At 38.8% G+C, this 21,803-nt stretch overlaps 1 protein-coding gene across 2 annotated transcripts in view; it reads right to left on the minus strand.

The window, feature by feature from the left end:
- The window catches only part of SNX9 (sorting nexin 9), a 58,777-nt gene that overhangs the window by 32,091 nt on the left and 4,883 nt on the right, over positions 1 to 21,803 (minus strand). For both annotated transcript variants that reach the window (XM_069852063.1, XM_069852062.1), the window contains exons 2-4: positions 8,663 to 8,749; positions 6,282 to 6,356; positions 5,005 to 5,127 (exon numbers count right to left, since the gene is read on the minus strand). In XM_069852063.1, coding sequence (XP_069708164.1) covers positions 5,005 to 5,127; positions 6,282 to 6,356; positions 8,663 to 8,749 — 285 coding nt within the window. The remainder of the gene's footprint in view (positions 1 to 5,004; positions 5,128 to 6,281; positions 6,357 to 8,662; positions 8,750 to 21,803) is intronic.

The raw sequence follows: 21,803 nt of genomic DNA on the forward strand, positions 1-21,803 counted from the left end.
TCAAGATGTTCATTTGGTTTAACCTGCCATAATTTATATTCATTTTAGTGTTATTACTGCCAGTGTTATTCTAGTACCAGAAAAGTTTACAGGTAAATGACTAATATACATTATGCAATTCTAACAAATAGAAAAAATGTAAGCGCCGATATACTTACTCACTGGTTGTTCCAAATGACAGGCTAAAATTAGCAACCTGCATTGCCGCTCAGAGGAACAGTGGATTGACAGAAAAGATTCCTCATTTCCTTTGCTTCCTCTTTCCAAGTGTTAGAGCAGCACGTAACCCATACAAAAGCCATGCAACAGCCTCCATCTTTGGCAACCAAGGCCTGCCTAAATTGTATTTTATCCAAGAATCTTTGAAGGCTTTTCAAGCATTAAACAAAAAATGCTATGACCAGATGCAACATTAAATTCTCCTATCTGCTTATCTTCTGAGTGTAAAAAGAGTCAACTGTGAGTAACCTTCTCCCCTTCTTTTGTGTATAGTTGGCTTCATCACTGCCTCTGCTTTCATCTCCCCACTATCTTCCACAGGTAGTTCTTTAAAAAAGCGCATCTGGAAGCTTTACCAAAGCAGCTATTGCTAGGATGCTACTGATGCAACAGATTACTTCGGGAAGACTGAACTGCCAAGGGTTGTGTAGAATTCTTTCTGCCTTAGGAAGTACCTCTGAGCTCCTTTTCTACCATCACTTTACATCCGCGGCAAACCTGGGTCAGGTACAACACCAAGGCTTTGCTGTGGTCACTGTATCTTTTTCAGTGAAGAAAAGGAATTAAAAGCAGCAGCTTTTAGTTGTTGCTTATTAAAGACTTTTCAGGAGATTCACTGATGTTTTCTTAACAGCAAAAAGTTATGGACTGCAGAGCAGGAAACCAAAAGCCCCTTGTTTGCCTGGAAAGCAAAATGGGATGGGTGTAGACAGAGGAAGTAAGGGGTTTTTTTGAAAGAGATACACATACATAACAACTGATCTCAGAAACCTGTAATGATTTAGGGTTCTGAATTACATGCAGCATTACTAGTTGAAGAAAAGCAGTCATCCTTCTCAGACCCGTCAGGGCATACGAAGATGTGCCAGCAAAAATATAATGTATAGAGCTAAAAAATAAGTTTATTGGAATTTTCTAAACCCTGCCACATTGCCCTTAAAGATGTATTTCTGAAATGACAGGCTAACCATTTCAGAACTTAAAAAATAAAATTAAGACAGGAAAAAACACAGAAAGTTTGCATTAAAATATAACTTTTTCTGCTGGTTTTGGCCGGGATAGAATTAGTTTTCCTCATAACAGCTGGTACGGGCTATGTTTTGGATTTGTAACCTAAACAGTGGGATAACACAGGGATGTTTTTGTTACTGCTGAGCAGTGCCTGCACAGGGCCAGGGCCTTTTCTGCTTCTCACATCACCCCACCAGCAAGGAGGCTGGGGGTGCACAGGAAACTGGGAGGGGACACAGCTGGGACAGCTGACCCCAACTGACCACAGGGATATTCCACACTATACGATATCATGCTCAGCAATAAGCACTACAAGGAAGTAGGAAGGTGAAGATGTTCAGAGTGATGGCATTTTGCCTTTCCAAGTAACTGTTAGGTGCGATGGAGCCCTGCTGAACACCGGCCTGCCAGTGGGAAGTAGTGAATTTTGCTTTGCTTGCATGTGCAGCTTTTGATTTACCTATTAAACTATCTTTATCCCAACCCACAAGTTCCCACAGTTACTTTCTCTTCCCATCTCACTGCAGTGGCGTGAGAAAGCAGTTGGGTAGGCTGAGTTACCAGCCTGAATTAAACCAGCACACTGTTGTTTAACTGGCCTCTTAAAAAACAAACAAACAAAAAAAACCCCCCAAAATGCTGCACTCGCACATTTCAACTTAGCCAGATCTATTATTCCTAATAAGACCTGGTGCCAAAAGACTATGCGACATGTTATGTTACATACTATTAAAAGAATGGAAGGAATTCTAAGAATTGTAACATCTTTTGACTTATTGAAATTGGCGGGATAAGGATGTTGTGTAATTATGTGTATATTAAAGTGCCTTAATAGTACAGAAAGCAATTTCTTTGATACAGGAGTAGTAAGAAAAATCCCCATCCTTTTTATGTAGAAGAGCTTTTATAAAGTCACCTTGTAACAAACTTGTACAACCCTATGTTAGCATAAAGCATAATGGCATTTGGAATTCTTCTATTTCTAATTCAGCCCACCAGACTACACCTATAAACACTGCTGTGCCACCTTCAGCATGGATTCTCTTTATGATGACATCTAATTGGTCACTTTGTCTTTGCTCTCCATAGTTGAAGACACAAGTTCAAGATGAACTGCTTCATATATTGACCTATCACTTGCTAAGGCACTTGAAAAGAATTAAGTCAATCGCCTGCAACCGTGCATCTGAAAACAGATAAATCCAAAGTGCCTGAGCCAACTTGTGTTAAACAATGGAAATGTCATCACGATCAAATGCAGAGCAACACATTTAGGAAGAAGGATCATATATACAAAGCAAAAGATCATATTATTATAAGCAGTGGCCCTAAAAGAGAGGTCAGCATGCAGAGAATGAGCAACTCAGTATGACCTCCTGATGCAGTATGACAGGAGTCAATGCAGTCTTTCACTATATCAGGCTCTTCTACACCAGAACAGCAACATCAAACCTGCTTGACATCACACGACGTACATAGGAGCAATGAACATATTTTACAAATGAGTCACAAGATCAAGTAGACTGCAGAAGAAAAGTGGGTTTCTTTCAAGGGCAGGAAAAGCGTCTTATACCAGACAGATAGAACAGAAAGATATAATTTCTTAATTAAGAGGACAATTAGCTGTAGAATTTTGCAAGGAGAAAACGCACTAGAGTGCTCTCTGATCTGGGAGAAAGGCCTAACAGCTGAATGTGGAAGCTATACTACTTGGTATAGAAATTAAATTCCTATTAGCAATAAGGCACTGGAACAAACTACCAGATGTATATCAGAAGCTGAAGAAACCAGTCTTCAAATGAAGAGCTGCTGTTTTTCTAATAAATACATATAACTGAACTGAATTCAGTCAAAGAACAAAAAAAATTGAGAAAATGGAAATAATTTATGACAAAATCCTGAAGCATCCACGCAGCAGGATAGTTTCTGCTATTGGAAAAAAAAAAAAAAAAAAGGAAAATTACAGACCCAAACACCCTGGCCTGAGGGAATTTGCGTCCCCCTGCATCTTGCATGGCCTTGGCTGCATCCAGGTGCACACTCTCCTCCTCTCTCTCTATTATTGCTAGCAGTACACTTTTACTCTAATAGTCTACAGCACCCTGGTTCTCTCAACTGTCTCACACAACATTTGAAGGATATCACAGAAGAATAGGACACTTGTAAAACAGATGGGACAATCAGTTTGCCTGAAGTTACACTCCTTTCCAAAATTTGTTAAGAAGAAACTGCCATTTGCATGTATTACAGGGCCAGTTTATACTGCTGATCATACGAAAACTGTATTGTAAAGTGATTACATTTTCAAGCTTTTTCCTCCTCTACAAATGCAACTTCCAAAACTGTATTGCCATAGTAATTCCCTGTTATTTAGGATGTAGTAGATACCTTATTTTAACCTTTACTCCTATACGTGCAAGGGCTTTTTTCTTCCTTTGTGCAGGCATGAGTACCCTATGTTAAGCACAGATCGACCCCTGACAGATAACTCTACCACCATTTAAAACATTGTATATTCAATTTGTTCGTTAGCAATTCTTCCTAGATCAAATTAAATGATATTTTCCCCTTCCTTCAGAAGAGACACAGTATTTGGATTTGACAGAAGTAGATGCTGCAAATATTCTAAGCTTACCCAGAAGTAAAGTTTGGCTTGAAACTCAATAGGAGGAAAAAATGGGGCAAGTGTAACAAACAGAGCAGAAGAAATGAGGTTCTCGCTCATTCAGTTACAGTGAGGCCTGGAGTTCTCACTAGGTGTGATCACAGAATCACAATACTGGAAGTAGAAATCAAACACTATACAGTCAATTAAATGTTATAACTGTCACATAAAAACACCCCATGTGCAGTTTTCAAGAGACCTCACTTCATATCAAAGTCCTCTGTTCCAAGTTATGATTAAGAAAACAACTGATCCACAAACCAGGTGTGTGTCCCCAGCTGATACAATGGGTAAAGCATCTGCTTTCCAACACAGGAGATTTTCGCACACTGCTGCTGGGAAAAGAAGATTTTGTTCTCCTGTTGACTAGGAAATGTTTAACTGTTCCTATACATGGGACATGCAGCGGTCTGTAGACCACTAAATACAGCTTGTGTTTAAGATAATGTATGTCTTCAGTTATGTGACACTAACTACTTGCTGCTTAATGAACTGACACAGCAATGAAATAAAAAAATCCATGAATAAAGCAGGAGGGTGGGCAGAGAGGGAAAACCATTTTTCTGGCAAAACCAAAGTCAGTCTCCTCTCCAGCTGACTACGGACAATGCATGAACTTGCTTCACCTTTTTTAATCAAAGAAACAACAATTACTCAAATTCTGAAAAAGATACATATGTGTTCACGCTGGCTAATGATGAATGGACCACCCAATTGCAGGAAACATCTTTAAAAAAAAAAAAAGGAACTTATCGTATGCTAACCATTTTAAGGAACTAACACAAGTAACTTGAAAAACTAAACTTGCTAAGAGTGCACATATACAAACAGAGATCGAGGTAGTCCCAGATTTAAATGTCTGCATTCTGGAAAGAATAAAAATGAAAATTATCTATTTTTGAAAGTGTTAGAATACTGATTTTTCACACAGAGACAGCAGCTGAACAGGTGCCTATTTTATTAATACTCAATAAAAGTGTTCCCTAATGAAAATACAATTATTTTAATTAGCACTTCTATGAGAGTTCACAGATATGGTACAGCACAACTGAGGAGTGCAAGCATAACCCGCCATGCCCCAGCTGTGCCTGAAAAACCTGGAGACATACCTGATTACTGCTTTTTGCAGCAGCGTTGGTCTGAGCTGTACTTGAAGAAAGGGAATCAAAAAAGGCTTGGTCAGCTAATGAGTTACCGCAACTAATTCCATCTTTTGCACCTTCACTTATAATCTGAAATGGAAAAAGTTGAAAGACTTTTTCATGCTTTCATTAAAGAAATTATGCTGTTTACAATATATAATCATCCTAACATTCATGGCACTAGATGTTAGGATGGTTGCATATATCCTTTTTGAATTCAAACTGAATAGTACCTTTTACAAGGAGTTGCTGTGAGAATCTGCAGGATTTACTTCCGCAGCAGACGGAACTGGCTTACATTATCACAGTGTAACACATGAGACTTGTGGCAGTGGACACCTAACTATAAATTCATGGGGGATTAACACAGTTGTTAACATTACTGCATAGAGACTAGGAACTCAATACTTGGAATCAGTTTTGGACAGCAAATTTGGAGAGCAAAAGCTGCTAGACCATACGCTAGCCAGCTGAAGACAAATAACATGGTAATGTGAACAAGCATCCTCCTCTCACCCCTTGTCTTTTTTTAATAAACACAGCACTGATGAATGAAAGGAGGAACATGCCTTAAGACGAGGCTACAGGAATTACAGCCAAAGCTTTCACCTAACTGGCAACCTGTAGACATGCAGACACGGGGCCCAGCCCTCCAAGAGTGAGCTGGATTCCAGTCTTTGCATTCAAGATGTCCATTCCATTCCCATTACACTAGGCTTTAAGTGTAGAGGAAATCAACACACACTGAAGAAACAGCAAAGGCTCTCAAAAAGAAGGTGAAATGAGTAGTCCCTGGATTTGGGATCCCATACTCTGAGCCCCAAAAATGGGGTTCCTTTCCAGAGGTGTACATGCATGTGGCAAATCAGCCACAGCAACACCAATAAACTTGTGTCTTGCTTCTGTATCTGTATCTTCAGAAAGGAAAATGAAGCAATTATTGGGTTATGATACCCCCCAAACCAGAAGGAGATTCAAAATACCTCACGTTCCACAGATCAGCAGTATTTACTACAGACAACCCCCTGCTGCATTTCTTGGAAAATCACTGAGCTGCACAGTAGCTTTGGATGGAGTGTTTGCACTGGTCTCCAAAGCCAGCTACAGTTGCCACAGTAAGATTATATATTCCAAACTTTAACACTGGAGGTTTTATCTTTGAGCATTACAGTCTGATCAGCAAGTAAGAGGATGGTCTTCTCAGTAATTCTGCTTTCTCATTGCAGAGCAGTGTAGTCACTTACTTCAACGTAATCTGTTGGAACAAGTCCTCTCTCGCCTTGGCTGTTTTTTCCTTCTAACCATCCTCCACCGACATCCTAAAAGAAGTAATAACATAGAAATAGTTTTGCTAGATGGAGTCCATAGCATACTCTAAATAGCTCAGGAGGAAGCACTGTTTTGCTGTCAAATGCAATGTTTCAAATACAGCTATGACTGTATAACTGCGAACAAACTTGCTTACATCTGCTGAAGCAGCAGATACTCATTTAAACAGAATGCAGACCACGCTTGTTTCACATAGCTATTGTGGACTTCAGTTTTAACAAGCATGAGGGATGAAAAAAAGCTTATTTTCAGCATTTTTGATTATCTATGAAACCACACCCAATTGTCTGGACACAGACTGCATCAAAACACAGCTATAAGTACGCCAATTCCAAAGCATTAATTTTAATCAACAGATTATAAAGAAGCAACACTCAAGGAATTATGCTTTCAGTAATATTTGTAGACTCTCCACTTCATTTATTGAAGGTGCAGAGGTACGTGATGAGTGGGAGATACAACCCACATGAACATTAAGGATAATCTCAAGATTAATAGAGGCACACACCATGCAAGATCTAGACACATTCTTTCTAGTTTAAATTTAATTTCAGAGGCAGGTCTCATATTATTAGTTCGGAAAGTACTAACACAGTTCAGATCTGACCTCAGTGGGGCATCCTGTTATTGTCTGAGGGTTTTTTTTTAACCCTTATTCTATATACACTAAGAAAACTTTGCAGTTAAGCAAAGTCAATTCCAAGACAACACTCTCCGGAATAAGCCAGCTCTGGTTTAAATCACAGTGTTCCTTGAAGACATAGTTACAAATCACGCTAACTCACAGCTGAAAACTGGAAAATCTTAGACAGCAATTATTTAATTCTAGTTTTTCTTCATCTGCTTCGTAATGGATATATTTGTTTATTCACAATTTTGTTCCTTCACTTGGAAATTTCATGGAATCCTGCACAAAGTAAGAAGTCTGCTTATATATTTGAGATTTTAAAGTTACTGAAATAGCAAACTTCCATTTGTTTGGGTTTTTTTTTATGTACCTAAAAGCTGACACTCAAGAACACACATACAACTAGACACCTTCAATTATAAATTCAACTAGCTTGGTTAAACTGCAAGAGCAACAACATCTTGAGCCAGAAGTCACATCTGCACTGCTACACTTAGGAGCAATCATCAGTGGTCGTCCATTACTTACTTATGCCATTACTGTCTAAACTTACCATATCAAAAAATATCAAGAGCCTTTGCGGTAAACTATCCAACAGTTTAATCGTGGGCAGCATAATTTATACTACCTTGATACACAGTTCAGCAAGAACTAGCTTAAAAGCCGTGAACTATTTAGCTTTTATTTAACTTTTGTGAAATGGCATTAAACTTCTGAACTAATTTAATATGTTACTTCCGCCACAGCATAGCATCTTACTCAAGAGAGTGCTGGTTCTATTAAATATCTGCTTCAAATGTTTAAGGTCAGCGCAACTAAAAATTATTAGGACTATGCATGACTAGGCTCTTCAAAGAATTAGTTCATACTGCAGAACTCACGTTTCCTATACAATCACGTTTCCTATACAATCAGACAAATAAAACCTGGCATGAAGATCAGGTGTTTTTTGATTGTACATGTTTTAAAAGGATAGTCTATTCACTGAACTCTACTGCTACCCAAAAAATCAAAAGCACAATCAACTAACACTTTCCTTGTTACTAAGAGTAAGAATTATACAGGGCAATAAAAGCACACTCAAATTCAAACTGCACGTGCAAATCAAATGTCAGCACTCAGAAGTAAAATTTAAGAGCTCCCTGATAGTACTACTATAGTATTTTCAGTATTCCTTCCCTGTACCTTGTCTGTATTTCGTTAATTATGAAAGGGCATACGAATTTAGTAGTAAATTTTGCCACAAGTTCTCTGAGCAAACTTGGAATGCTGAAGTCATTAATTAAGAAACTCAAACCCAAAGGGAAACGGCACGTCAGATTTAAATGCAAGTGGCAAGCAACTGAAAGGTTACACACACACAAAATGTGAAACATCGGGCACACAAAGAACGGAAGCCCACACATTCAGATTGCAAGGGTGCCACCATCATTAGCACCTTCCTAAGTGCACAGTCACAATCTGAGAGAGGCCCTGTCCTCCAAAACTGTCAATTGCTTTTGTTTCCACAAAACTAACCGAAAATTCTTTGCAGTTAGTTTATTCATTGATTCTTCGGGGGAGTGGAGCCAGGGCTTTCAGATGTCATCTAGCACCTTTTTTCTTCCATCTGCTAGAAACAGCTCAGGAGAGCGTACTAAAGCTTTGATTCTATCTCCGTTTTCTTACCGGGTTGGTTATGGTGATAATCTCCCCTTCACTGACGGTCAGCTCGTTGTTTCCAGGCTCAGCAGCAAAATCATACATAACACGAGCCTGCATGTGAAAAAGAATATAGCAGTAAGCCTTTCAGCTTTTTTAGAAGATTTCATGAAGAAAGTGTCAGCACAACTAATTCTTAAGTAGCAGAAATAGTAAGTGGGGTAAGGCTGGATGTACAAAGAGCAACTCAGCATGTAAGAAGTGAACATTTCCTAAAATTTAACTCCAAAGCGAACCTTCGCACAAACTTTACAAGATGAAAGTCTCCTGCAGAGCTTGTTAGAGACAACCATTATTTTCCAGGAGGATACAGAATTTAAAACTGGCTGTTCTTTGCTGTGTCCAGAACTATTTGTACAACTTTTTCCAGGGGAAAAAGGAAACAATCCAATTTATATATATTTTTTTTTTTCCTACAAGACATATTCCAACTCAGGTAAAGGGAACTGTTTCATAGAGCAATCAATTCAGAAGAAAGAAGAACAATTCCAAATGTAAGTAGCCAATGATGTACCTAAAAAGTAACATGTGAAATTATGTTAGGAGACTTTACATACAGGAGGAATTATGCAAATGCACAAAGACAGCAGGCCTGTTACATATCAGCACAAGGAAGGAAGGAAGGGAAAAATCCCCTAAACTTTAACTGTTTAGACACAAGAGGCTTTGGTGTGTACTGATTCAGCTACTACACGAAGAAATGTCATGTTTGAAACACTGGCAAAGTTGTTGAACATTTAATGAACAGTTCTGCTTCTTTATACAGAGAATTGTGAAATGGCCTGAGACTGTATTCCCAAACATATTTTCATTGTATTCTGTTAAATTCTCTTCCAGTCTAAAAGTACTTTCAGGATTTGCAAAGGGACTATATTTATTTTCTCACAAACTGATGCAATAGATGCAGAGAAAAAAAACCATATATTTTTCCTTTGACTCTTAAAGGAAGACCTAGAACCAAAGTTTTAGCTTTCCATTTAAAGTAGCATATTACATAAACTTTAAACATGACCAGAATAAACTCTTTATCCAAGCTTCTCCTCCTCTGAAAGAAGACTCTTCACACTAATACAATTTATAAAAGGTAAAGGTCTTATTATTTACACCTCAAGTCTTTATTAGCCAGCTGCCCCAGGTTAGTTAAAACATTATTTTATCTGATTGATACCAACACTGAAGTAGCAAAGAGCAGCTACACTACAGGTCAGGAAAGGAAAACAGAAAAACTATGAATTTTAACAGAGAGTACTAACAAGTTACAACAAAAATATTGCTACTCTATATAGATTATGTCATAGCCCTTATTTCTCCAGCTTATAAAGGGTTAAAAGCAGCAGAAAGTTTATTTTGGGAAACACACTAATTGCCCTAGTGCATCTGGAAAGAGGCAAGGCTATGCTGTCATCTTCACCACTAAGACATATGCTTTAGTTACTCAGCTCATACAGAAGTGAGCTTCGTTCCCGCAGATTAAAAAACAAAATCCAAGATAAACAATTTTATAACAATGTTACTAATAACACCAGGCCATGTGCAACAGTGAGGTCCTTCATGTTCTTACAGGCTGAGGGGGGGGGGAAAAAACCCCACAAACCACCACACCTAATTGTTCCTGCCATACAGGTGACAATAAAATCATAATTTCTGTTGAAAGCAAGTTGTGCGATATGAAAAAAATACCAGAAGACATTCGCCATCAAGCCTTGCCTGTCTCAAAATTGCAGCTTACTGCAATTCCCACCTAGACATCCCTTCCTCTGAAATAAAAACAGAAAACAACCCCAACTTCTCTCCCCTAGATTTTAACTTCCTAAGCATCATGTGAAAATACTTCAGGCTGGTCAAGAGATACTTTACTTCAGTGTAAACAAAAACAGCGCCAAGAAAACACACACATGTTGTAGTTTAGCTTACAAAACTAACCCTGAACCATGTGCGCAACAAATCAATTGGTCTTCTCCACTAGAGAAGCCAACATTGCAGAAAAGTCCAAAGCACTCTGAGTGCTCCACTGAATGAAAGCTTTTCCCTTAGAACTGAGGCTTTCAGCGATTTCAGATTATGCTGTGCAAAACCAAGTTGAAAAAACCGTTTTCAATAACAACACTGACTGCTTTCCTTCCAGCAGAAAATCAGGTCTCCATGCAAACATGTGAATAATCTGCCTTACTCTCCTTCAAATACAAACTGAAGAGAAGCAGCACGCCTTCTTTAATACAAGAACATTTTAAGCAGGCCCTCCAGGCCACTCCTCTCAGTAGCAGTAGATGAAGGTGTTGAACGTGTCCGTCCTACAGCAGGTTACCAAAACTTATCCAGTTCCTGCATGCCAATTCAACAATGCTCAGATGCAAGGGATCTGAATCATGAGGAATGCACCTTTCTTAATCAGGGAGCCTTCTTGGCCTTCTTCAAGTAGTACAACATAGTATTAAATTATTGCTTTCACTCACAAGAACAATGAGATTCCACCAGGACAGGGGCAGATCTTAACAGCCTTCAGGAAAACTGGCAAAACACCCCACAGCAATAACAAGATCAGAAAGGTAAGATACATTGGTGTCTAACAATAAAACCATATACAAGTACGTTCTTCAGATGAGGAAACACGGTTTCCAGCAGGTAAACAAAGTTACTCACAACAACCTGGAAGTATTCAGCTACTAGGAAGCTCATAACAATCCAAGAACCACAGGAAGTTCAGAGATACAAACATTTCATTAATGGAATAGAGGCTATTGCTTCATTTACACAATACTGCAAATTCACAAAACAAGTAAAAACTGCTAATCCATCTATTAGTTATAAGAAAGTCAGTTTCTTTTACTGGCTGCAACTGTCTCCCACACTCACCCTCCCCAGGATACAACTGGTTCTGAGTTCTGAAGTTGTTTTGTGAGATCTTTCGAGGAAAAGGACTGCTAACCCAAAAAGTTAAAACAGATTTCACCAATCGGAGAGCTGACCCGGTCGCTGTACTGTACACCTAGCATCCAGAGCTTCACCAGCAGTTTGTAACGCATCCTGATGTTCATCTCCTTCTCCCTTGCACGGGAAAAGGCTAGCAGGGATCAAACAGAACATGGCACAACACATGCCAAGAAGGAAAGGGCTCTCTGATCCCCAGCAGCTCTGCAGCTCTGGCTAATATTGCAGTTTCTCTGGAATGAGAAGGTGCTGGCAGTTGAGGACAGGGGGAAACCAGTAAGACCTTATTAAATGAAAATTTGTTTTTCATTAGTATGGGTATAGACATTCAGATTGTAATAAGGAGAAGAAAATAGAAAGAAAAGCGGCAATTCTCAGTGTTCTATCAGCATTCATTGGAGCTGGTTCTACCTGCTGTAGCTATGCATCTGGACTGTGGTTTCCCAATTTACAGATTTACAGTGTGAAGCCTCTCAACTTCTAGAAATTCCAAGTACTGCAATCAATCACTATTATTAGGTATTGCTATTACAAGCAGGCTAGCTTGTTCATAAGAGGAGCAGAACAATTAAAAACCACTGTGAAAGAAAATCACTATCCAGGAGCAAGCAGACTAACAGCTAACACACATCAGTTGTGATCACAGCAGTTTTTATAGTAGCTTCCCTGTCTAACCCTCTGGTGATAAGAATGATTAACAATCCCACAGAGAGATTACTGGTTTCTGTTTAAGTTCACTCTTCTGAAGCAAAATGTTTCTGTAACACTGGACTTCCTGATGCAGTACTGCTGTGTTATAATAGAAGTATGCTTTATAGCACTAAAATTGGAGAAACCACTCAAATATTGGACAAACCTTTGAAAATGCTTTCCCTACAGACAGGACTTCATTGTTTTAGAAAGAGCTCTTGTGTTATGCCGTAGATTCATCTGCTCCAGCCACATGTTAAAGTTTAGCAAACTTGTACCACAACTGCTTCTCTTGGACGGCTGGCAGTAGCAGATAATACAAAGAAAATATCTATAAAAGGCTCGTAGCATGAAACGCCCATAATAGATGCATGCCTTCCTCATAGCAGTTAGCCCTTCAGCAGCTCAGTGTTTCAGACACCCAGTAGTGCCCTTTTCACAGGCTTAATTTGCATTCACAGGTTTAATTTGCTTTAATTAAGACAGTTTGTGCCACTGTCTTAGAAAGACAGCTGGTTTGTCACAGCAGCAAGGATGGCAATGCATTCCAGGTTCATGCTCTGCCTCTAGTTTCTTGTCCTACTGCTGGTGGCAGCAGTTCCCAGATTCGCAGAAGAGGATCAAATCCATATTTCAGTTGGTTGGGTTTTTTTGAGTTATGAATCTTCTTCACAAGTCAAACTCTTAAATTTTAAATAGCCTCAATAGCAAACAGACTTGAATTTTTCTTGTAGGACATCAGCTTAAGATTTTAGCTGGAATCAACAACAAAGGGCTTTTAGTCACCTCGAATAACTCCAGTAACATTGCTGTTATTCATGAATAAGCTTCACAGAGTCACTAGGTTGGAAAAGACCCATTGGATCATCAGAAGTCCAACCATTCCTATCAACCACTAAACCATGCCCCTCAGCACCTCATCCACCCGTCTTTTAAATATCTCCTAGGGAGGTGACTCAACCACCTCCCTGGGCAGCCTCTGCCAGTGCCCAATGACCCTATCTGTAAAAAAGTTTTTTCTGATGTCCAGCCTGAACCTCCCCTGGCACAGTTTGAGGCCATGGCTCCTGTCCTGTCCCCCGTCACTTGGGAGAAGAGGCCAGCACCCTCCTCTCTACAACCTCCTTTCAGGTAGTTACAGAGAGCAATAAGGTCTCCCCCTCAGCCTCTTCTCCAGGCTAAACAACCCCATCTCCCTCAGCCGCTCCTTGTAAGACTTGTAAGCTTTAGGCAGGCTTGCTAAAAAAACCCCCATCAGTCAGTACAAATATTCTTCAGTAGGCCTAGTAAGCATAAGCCTTTGAAACCTGCTTGTTAAACAATGATAAGCTATATGTTACTCACAACTGGATGCACAGAATGGTAACATGAATTTCTTTCTTCCCTGACTTTCTTTTATTCATTCTCTACTACAAGTTTTTTGGATGTGGGTTTGGGGTGTGGGGTATGTGTTTACTGGGGACCGTTTTGTTTGTTTGGTTTTGTTGGGGAGGGTCTTTTTGGTGCTCCTTTTTTCAGAATTTTCTCCACCAATACTGGTTTTAGAAACGAAATTTTCAGTCTAGAGGGAAGTTCCAAGAAAACAAAATAGAAGCAGCATACTTGGGATACAGCTTAGGATTCCAGGGCTAGGGAAACTGAGGAATCAGAAAGAAAAAAATAAAGACAAAAACCTAGCTGCAAATAAATTGGGTCAGAAATTGGCAATATCTTCCAATCACATCTGAAAGAACAGGTCAGAATGAAATATTTAACTAAAAAGTGGCAATACTTTGCAAACAAAAGGAATTAACTCTTACAATTGTTACATTTTCTGTTTTCTGCTGTTTAATCTTTCACAGCAATGTGCCCTGTGACACTGTTTAATATTGTTTTTGAGGTAGTTTACTGCTCAGGAGGACTGTAAGACATTTGATTGTTATCAGCTGGAGAGCCAGCATTAAACCTCAGGCTGTCCTCATTGCAGCAGTTGCGCTACAGACAGAACGGGAGGGCAGGCAAGGCTCTACATAACAGTTTAACCACTGTTTCATTTCACCATTCATGCACAGATTACTTCAGTCTCCATGTTTTAATCAATGCACCTTTGAAAAAACTCTCAGCAAGTCAAAACACTTCGAAGTCTCACTGTGGATATTCCTAAGGGCACTACAGGAAGTTTAAAACAACTGGTGTCCAAATAGCTCAGAGAGAGAGTACGAAAAGTGTCTTAGAAATATAGGCAAAAAACTCCCCCCAATCTCGCACCACAGAACACTGAGAATGCTACTTTTCTTCCAACAGCGGCTATAGTTTAGATAGATTTAACCTTTCTCCCACCCTTTATACTGAAATCCAACCCCATCCAAAAGCCAGTAAGTACTCAGACATTGAAGAGATCTTTCCTGCAGCAGCTGCAACATCTGGGGCTACGATCTAACAAAAAAAAAAAAAGAATTAAAAAAATCCTCTTTTTTAGTCCCTGTATCACAACTGTATCAGACTGTCAGGCTAAGTGTACATTTGGATAGTCTGCAGAAATATCAAGTGGCTCTTCGAGTGCATAAGCCTCTCAGCCTGGAAAGGCAGCTTCCTTCTGCCTTGCTTACAGTAATCTTTACACATGTTCCTCTCACAGGCATTCCTAAGAGACAAGAAGCAAACAAAAAACTGAAGACAGAAGCGTAGGAGGACAGTAGGGACATTGTCTTCTCAGACAGTCTCCTACAGAAGCCTTACCTTAGGAACAGAAACGATTATACATTATTCTAGAAACTGCCAGTTAAAGCAATAAATATTTATTACAAAGGAGAAAAGACCACAATGCTTATCTTTGTAACTAAGACAGAGCAAATAGAGAAAATGCATGTTGCTTGTATAGTTCTAGGCATCACTGTTCTCGTGCACGCTCTAACAACATCTGCCTAGAAAAAAAGCCTACTAGCCAGAAGAAACTTAACCATTCCTTGAAACTGGTTTTATACTATGATTTTATTAAACAATAAGTAAAAATTAAAATTCACTGGTTTAATAAAAACTTCCCTTTTATTTTCTAACACAACTGGGGTTTTTTTCCTGCTTTCCACAATATCAGAAATAAAACAAACTCATCCAAAAAGCAAAACTAAGTTCAGGCAAGAACTCCAGTTCTGGACTAAGAGGTCACAATATTCAGACGTAATTACTGCAGGTTCCCTCACTGTCTCTGACTGCTGAACTCTCTCTCTACAAATACACATTAGAAATCTGCCTGCTGACCTTCTGATTGACTTTCTTCTATGCAATTTTTCAGCTCTTAAGTAAGTTCAATAGCCTGCAGCTAGTCATTTGAAGTCAACACCATTGACAATAATCACTTTAGAAGCAAATTAAATACAGGTAAAAAGCTAGGAAACAAGGACTTGCATCATTTCTTCCTGTTAATACAACATGCTTTCAGACAGACGAGACTCATCGCAGGGAGCTCCTCTTCAGCCTCAGAAGCTGCAAGTGATTACAACACTTCAGGCAGGTATTTAATTAATTATTCAAATCGGATTAAAAGGCCAATCTCATATTGCAAGAAAATAGTTAACAAAGCATGATGAGTTTCCAAAAAGCACAAAACACAGTTTGAAGCATTTATAAATGAAGGGACAGTAATGAAATACTTGATTCCCAACAACACACATGTGGTTTAAGCCACTAGCGCTTCCAGAATTACAATAAAGGTGTAATAATCTTACCTCGAAATAATTTGTTTGGTTTTGTGTAAGAAAGAAGTGACTAGGCAAGTTTTCAAGTGTTAGAGAGACTTGGAAACATTCTCTCTAGCAATAAAGACAATGTCTTACTAGCCTTTTCAACAACTCTGGCTTTCCACACTGAGGACAAATCAGCTCTTCACATCTACCACACAGGACTTCACTGTCTTGCCAAAAATAATTTTTTGGTCAAGAAAGACCTGAACTCTGTTCAGGCTAGTCCAGCCTACCTTTTGTTACTATCTTACTTTTGATTTACAGAACACGAGCTTCTTTATAGCTGTCTATCTGTAAGCAAACATCAGCACACTCCAGAGCCAAGGGAAATACACTCTCAGCCAGCATTAAAGGCAGCACATGAACTAAGAACCTGCATTGGAGTGAACTCAAATCACACAGTGGGAGGTCCTCCTGTTCAGCTCAAGCATCTAGGAGCAGATGTTATTGAGGCAGACTGAAGACTAAAATGGTTATAAGACTAAAGACCTCTTAAAGGTCTCAGAATGTAATTGATCTTAAAATCTTAAGGTAATAACACAATTTACTGCTTATTTCCGTGCAGTTACAAATCGGGTGGGCAGATAATTACTGACACAGAGCACGAAAAAGAAACTGTGATATTTTCCAGGTTTACAACAGTGCTCAAGAATTTAAAGCCTGTGGATTATATATAAGCAGCTCCGTAGTTTTAAAAAGCAGTATTCAAATTCTGATACTTTCAGAAGCACCATCATGCACTACTAAAAGAGATGCTTTGTTATCTTTTGTTGTGTTCATACAAACTTATTTACAGGGCCCTGTCAAACCAAACAACAGAATCCTCATGCACCCAAGTAGCACAGAAGCAAGGGGAATTCAGTTGCAGAAACACATGCAAGACATCCACGTGATTTAGAGATGTTTCCAAAAACTGACTCAAATACTCCAGTGAATCACATCAGAGCTTTCGGCTGGATTAAGCACTGGAGGATTTTTTCTTGTTTAAAACATTACTTATAAGCCAGTTATGAGTTTTTAACAACGTACTGTTAACTGTGACTGAGGAGCTCCAATGATACCAGAAGGCCTCTTCCAAAATCAATTTATCACGCTGCTCCAAGTGCCCAGATTTCCTCACATTTTCCTTTCTGGATACTAACCTATTCCAGGTCCCCAGCAGACTGGGGACTAAAAATTTCAAATCCGAGAAAACAAATTCCAGTTACAGCAATGCATACAACTAAAGCAAGTATAGCACGGCTCCGTACTTAAAGATGTTAGGCAGGACGTGTTTATCCCAAGTGTGATTAAAAATCTCTGTCTAGATTAATCATTGCTGTGCCTCTGAAATCAAACTGCAATGCTTGCGACTGTTTGCTGAATCAATATTTAACTGTGCGTTTCAGAAGTCTGCCATGCCAAGTACCCTGGCAATTACCTGAAACTTCAGCGTGATTAGTGTTGTACCCTTGCAATCCTGTCCTGAAAGAACAAAGCCAGTAAGAGGTGAGGGTTTCAAAAAAAAACCTGCAACGTTCACAAAAAAAATTGCCTGATTGTGACCTACTCATTAAGGACAGCTTGTAGTCACACAATAAATAGTGCTGCCTCTCTCAGAGCGAGATTATAAAACCCAGTAATTATCTCACTAATTGGAGAGGCACAAAGTTTTGCTAAAGTTATCTAATGAACTTCAAGACTTTTCAGACTCACCACACTATTATGTGCTGTGCATTTCAATGTAACAGCTGCACAGTCTAGAGGCAGATTAAAAACTAGCAAAGCAACTACCTGCATGTTAAAATTATGTTACTTCAAATAAAACTTGACCTACCATATACAGAAGACAACAGTTATACTATTTTAAAGTCCCAAACACTAGTAATATTAATAGGAAAACAAGTGCTCAATAGCATGCTAACTGAAGACAGCTGGGAAGGGATCTAAAATGCAGCTAAACAGATCATCAAGATGGAATTCTGCTAAATTCTCTGTCACTTAAGTGACATTCATCAATATACTAATGTTTTGGGATCTCCTAGCCTTTTTTATAAATGCTACTTTATGAAAGCCCAATAATAGAACCATTTCTATGTTTCCTCTTATTTTATGAAGATAAATGAGGACACTATATCAATATAAATGCATTACCATTTTATCAGATGAAGCTTCTTTACTCTAGAAATGGGCAAAGTTCAATTATAGCCTACAGCTATTTTAAGCTTTTCTGTTGACAGTGTAGAAAAGTACAAGATCCTGTCAAGTATCACACTGGGCATGTTAAACAGTGCAAATAAGCAAAGCTCAGCCATTAGACCGGGTCAGAGAACACTCAGCACTTGAATTGGATATTAGTCATCTGCAATTTTATGCAATGTGCACTATCCCACTTTAAGTACAAAAAAAACCCAAACAACAAAAAACAGAAAAAGGAGAAAAATAAAAAAGAAAAAGAATCCCTGAACTGAAGCCTAAAAAAGATGACAAAATGAATGACGGAACTGGACTGAGTAATAAAACATTAAAAGTTTCTCATTTACAAGTTTCCATCTTCCATTATCTAGGAATTGATTTAAATTGGACAACACACAAATTCTTCTTGTACCAGCAACCTTTATAGTGACAGAATGCACCAAAAAAAGTCAGAAAAGAAAGTCTGCACTGCTGCTTCCATAGAAATTGCTAGAAAATTTGGCAGCTTGACAGAACGTAACAGCGATTGATATAAAAATTATAATTCAGCAACCATATACAAACTTCTAAGAACATGGTCTAGTTATTTGCAGCATGGAAATTGTTTAATTTTGTATTCCATAAGCAGTCATTTTCAGAAGACAAATTCAGGGCTATTAATGGAAGAAATTACACTACTGCTGAAAGAACTGTGCTGTAACTAGCTAAGCACTAAGTTACATTATGTTATCATATGTTACTGCAATATTCAATTACTGAATTAAATCCAAGTTCCCCTACCCCCTGAAGAATTGATACACTGGAGGAAATAAAACATTCGAGCTTAATCCTCATATCTGATGAGGCTGTAGGACAAAATGAAGCACCTTACCAACCGTGGCCTTACTGCTGCAGAAAAATGAAGTGTAAAGGTCCTGTAGGAGAATCCCAGGATTTGAATCGGAACCAGAGGTACAATAAGTGCAATAGCCTTATATCAGTCATTTATATTTCCTTTTGAAACAGCCCATATCATCATGACAAAGAAAAAAAAAATCCTCACATAAAGAGAGAAGGTCTCTTCCAACCTGGTGATTCTATGATTCTATTCTAAGAGGATTTTTATAGTTACTCTTGAAAATTGGCCATTCTGTTGTATCAGCCAGAAAAACAAACACTTCACTTGAATTCAACTGGAATTGAGAGGACAACTTATTTTTGCTCTGCAGTCTCAGAAGGCCAGGAAAAGCAAAGCAAGTTGAAAACCTACTGTGTATAAACAGAGATACCATATGAATACACAAAATAAAAGCACAACAGTTCCTTTGCCAAGGAGGAGCAGATGGCAACTCAGAGCAGAAGTCAGCAACACAACGATAAAGCCTAAGAAAATGTCTGTGAACAAGTTGTACACCAGTCCCGCTTTTTTTACACCAGTGGGACTGACTGATTTTACCTGGACAAGTCCTGCTTGCAGAAACCCAGGTCAGGCACGGCTGCCCATCCTCAGAAGCAGCTGTTTTGCTTCGCCTCCCAAGGGACCTCTCTCAAGCAGCACTGCCTACTTTCCTACCACCCCCTCCTCCTTCCAAGCCACCTATTTTGCACATTGGAAACCCCTCCTGTCCAGCGGTTTCCTTTAAGGGGCAGGGCTGTTCTAAAATACAGGAGGAAATCAGAGTTTTTGCCAACACAAATACTGTTCATGTGCACAGAGTCACAGGTTGGACTTCACCCAGCACGCTTACAATGAGTACACACCTGCTTACTGGCAGTGCCCAGGACAGCTCACATGCCTGTCATACCACACCGTGTCCTGAATTTCCCCTCACAACGACACAGCAGCTGGATCAGCCCGCGTAAAGGCAGCTCCCTACAAGAGCTGTCCCTTGTGCCCATCTCTTCTTACCCCGAGTCTCACAGAGGACTAACTGTCAAAGTTCAGCGATTCTGATCTTAATTGCCTTTTTTTTTGGTGGAGGTATCTTACCCATATAAAGTTCAAATAGAACGACTGCTTTGGAAAAGAACCATAAGGCTCAGAATTCAAATTAAATTTTCCAGTAAGTAATAGGCATATATTTTTTTCTCTTCAGTAGCACTTAAATTTTGCTCACCGGACTACAAGACTGCTTTGTACTTTTTGTGTTAGTTGGGAAGCTGCTTTCCAATCAAATTCCTGAGAAAGCAGGAGGACAGCTAAAGAAAGTAAAAGCACAAGCACTGTTTTTTTGCCCACTCCTCAAAGAAGTTTAAAGTGAATTTGAATGACCTTGTAATTGTGAAACCTACTTTGAAATAGAGGGAGTTTAGCTTTAAGTGCCACACACTGCAATAGCTATTTAAATAATTCCAGATATCTAGATGTTTGCAGTGCTATTTGAAACAAATCACTCCCACTATTTTACAGCGTCCATACCTGCTTTTCTAATGTTTTGCAAGACTGCCTCCAACACCATTAATTTTGCAATTGCTCGTAAATGTAACACAAGATGGAACCAGTATATTCAAAATAGCAAAGTTCTCGTATCATTCTCCCTTTGTAATCGCTGTAAACTCTTGAATTTGCCAGATGTCCTAATCAAATAAGAGGTTTTTATAAACAGAAGAACGTGTGGATAATCAATATTTCTGTAGGCCTGTATTTCAAGACTGAAAATGAGAGGTTCTAAAAGAGGAAGAAAATTCATGGAGGAAAACCTTGAAAGAATGGAGTAAAATAAAACTTTGCTACAAAGCCATATCTAACTGTAAGGACTACTTATTGAAATAATACCAATATACAGAGAAATTCTACCAGAGTAAAAATCTGGATTGCTGAATCTATAAATCAGAAGAAGCTTATGATATCTGATATTAGACTTCCTTCTCTTTAACTACTGTAATCATGTTATTGAATGACGACCTCTGGTAATGAGTCGTTGATGACTCAATGCCCAGCTGCTTAAAATAACTCTGAAAAACTGAGTCAGAGGAATCATTACCCAAGCATAGCATCATCTAGAACATCACCAGTTCTCCAGCTTCCCAGTACAGCAAATGAGAAGCCTTCCACTAGTAATTGCTGCATTGTAACATACGTAAGTGTATCACCGATCTTTTAAAAGGGAGTTAAGAAAGAAAGACAAAAGAACAGAAAACCTTAATAAAATAAGATGGTACCAGTTCTCATGCTCAACCTAATATCTCACTCCATCAACGCGTCAAGAATCTGTGGTAAGTTTGCATTACCAAACATTTTCACGTTCTCTAGTCATCTTGTTGCCTGCTAAAAAAAACAAACCACCAAACCAAAACAAACCAGAAAGTCCCAGGAAATATTTTTACATTTACTTAATAATAGGTTAAAAAAACCACACACAACTCTTCATATGATTAAGATCATAAAATCAGAACTATAACTTCATCTTCAGGTTTGTTCCATCACATCCTACATATATAAATCAAAAATAATCTCATTCTTTGTATCACATACTGCTTTGCTGAATTTAAATAATGGAACACGTTGAATGGGTTATGAAGTGATCTGCACAGTAGAAGTTCATTCCAAGTCACAGATGTATTAAAATTTAATAACCAAACATTCTCTTAAGACGTCATTTCCTAGAAAAGTCTAC

This window comes from Phaenicophaeus curvirostris, chromosome 2 (assembly GCF_032191515.1).
Source record: "Phaenicophaeus curvirostris isolate KB17595 chromosome 2, BPBGC_Pcur_1.0, whole genome shotgun sequence".
Classification (NCBI taxonomy): domain Eukaryota; kingdom Metazoa; phylum Chordata; class Aves; order Cuculiformes; family Cuculidae; genus Phaenicophaeus; species Phaenicophaeus curvirostris.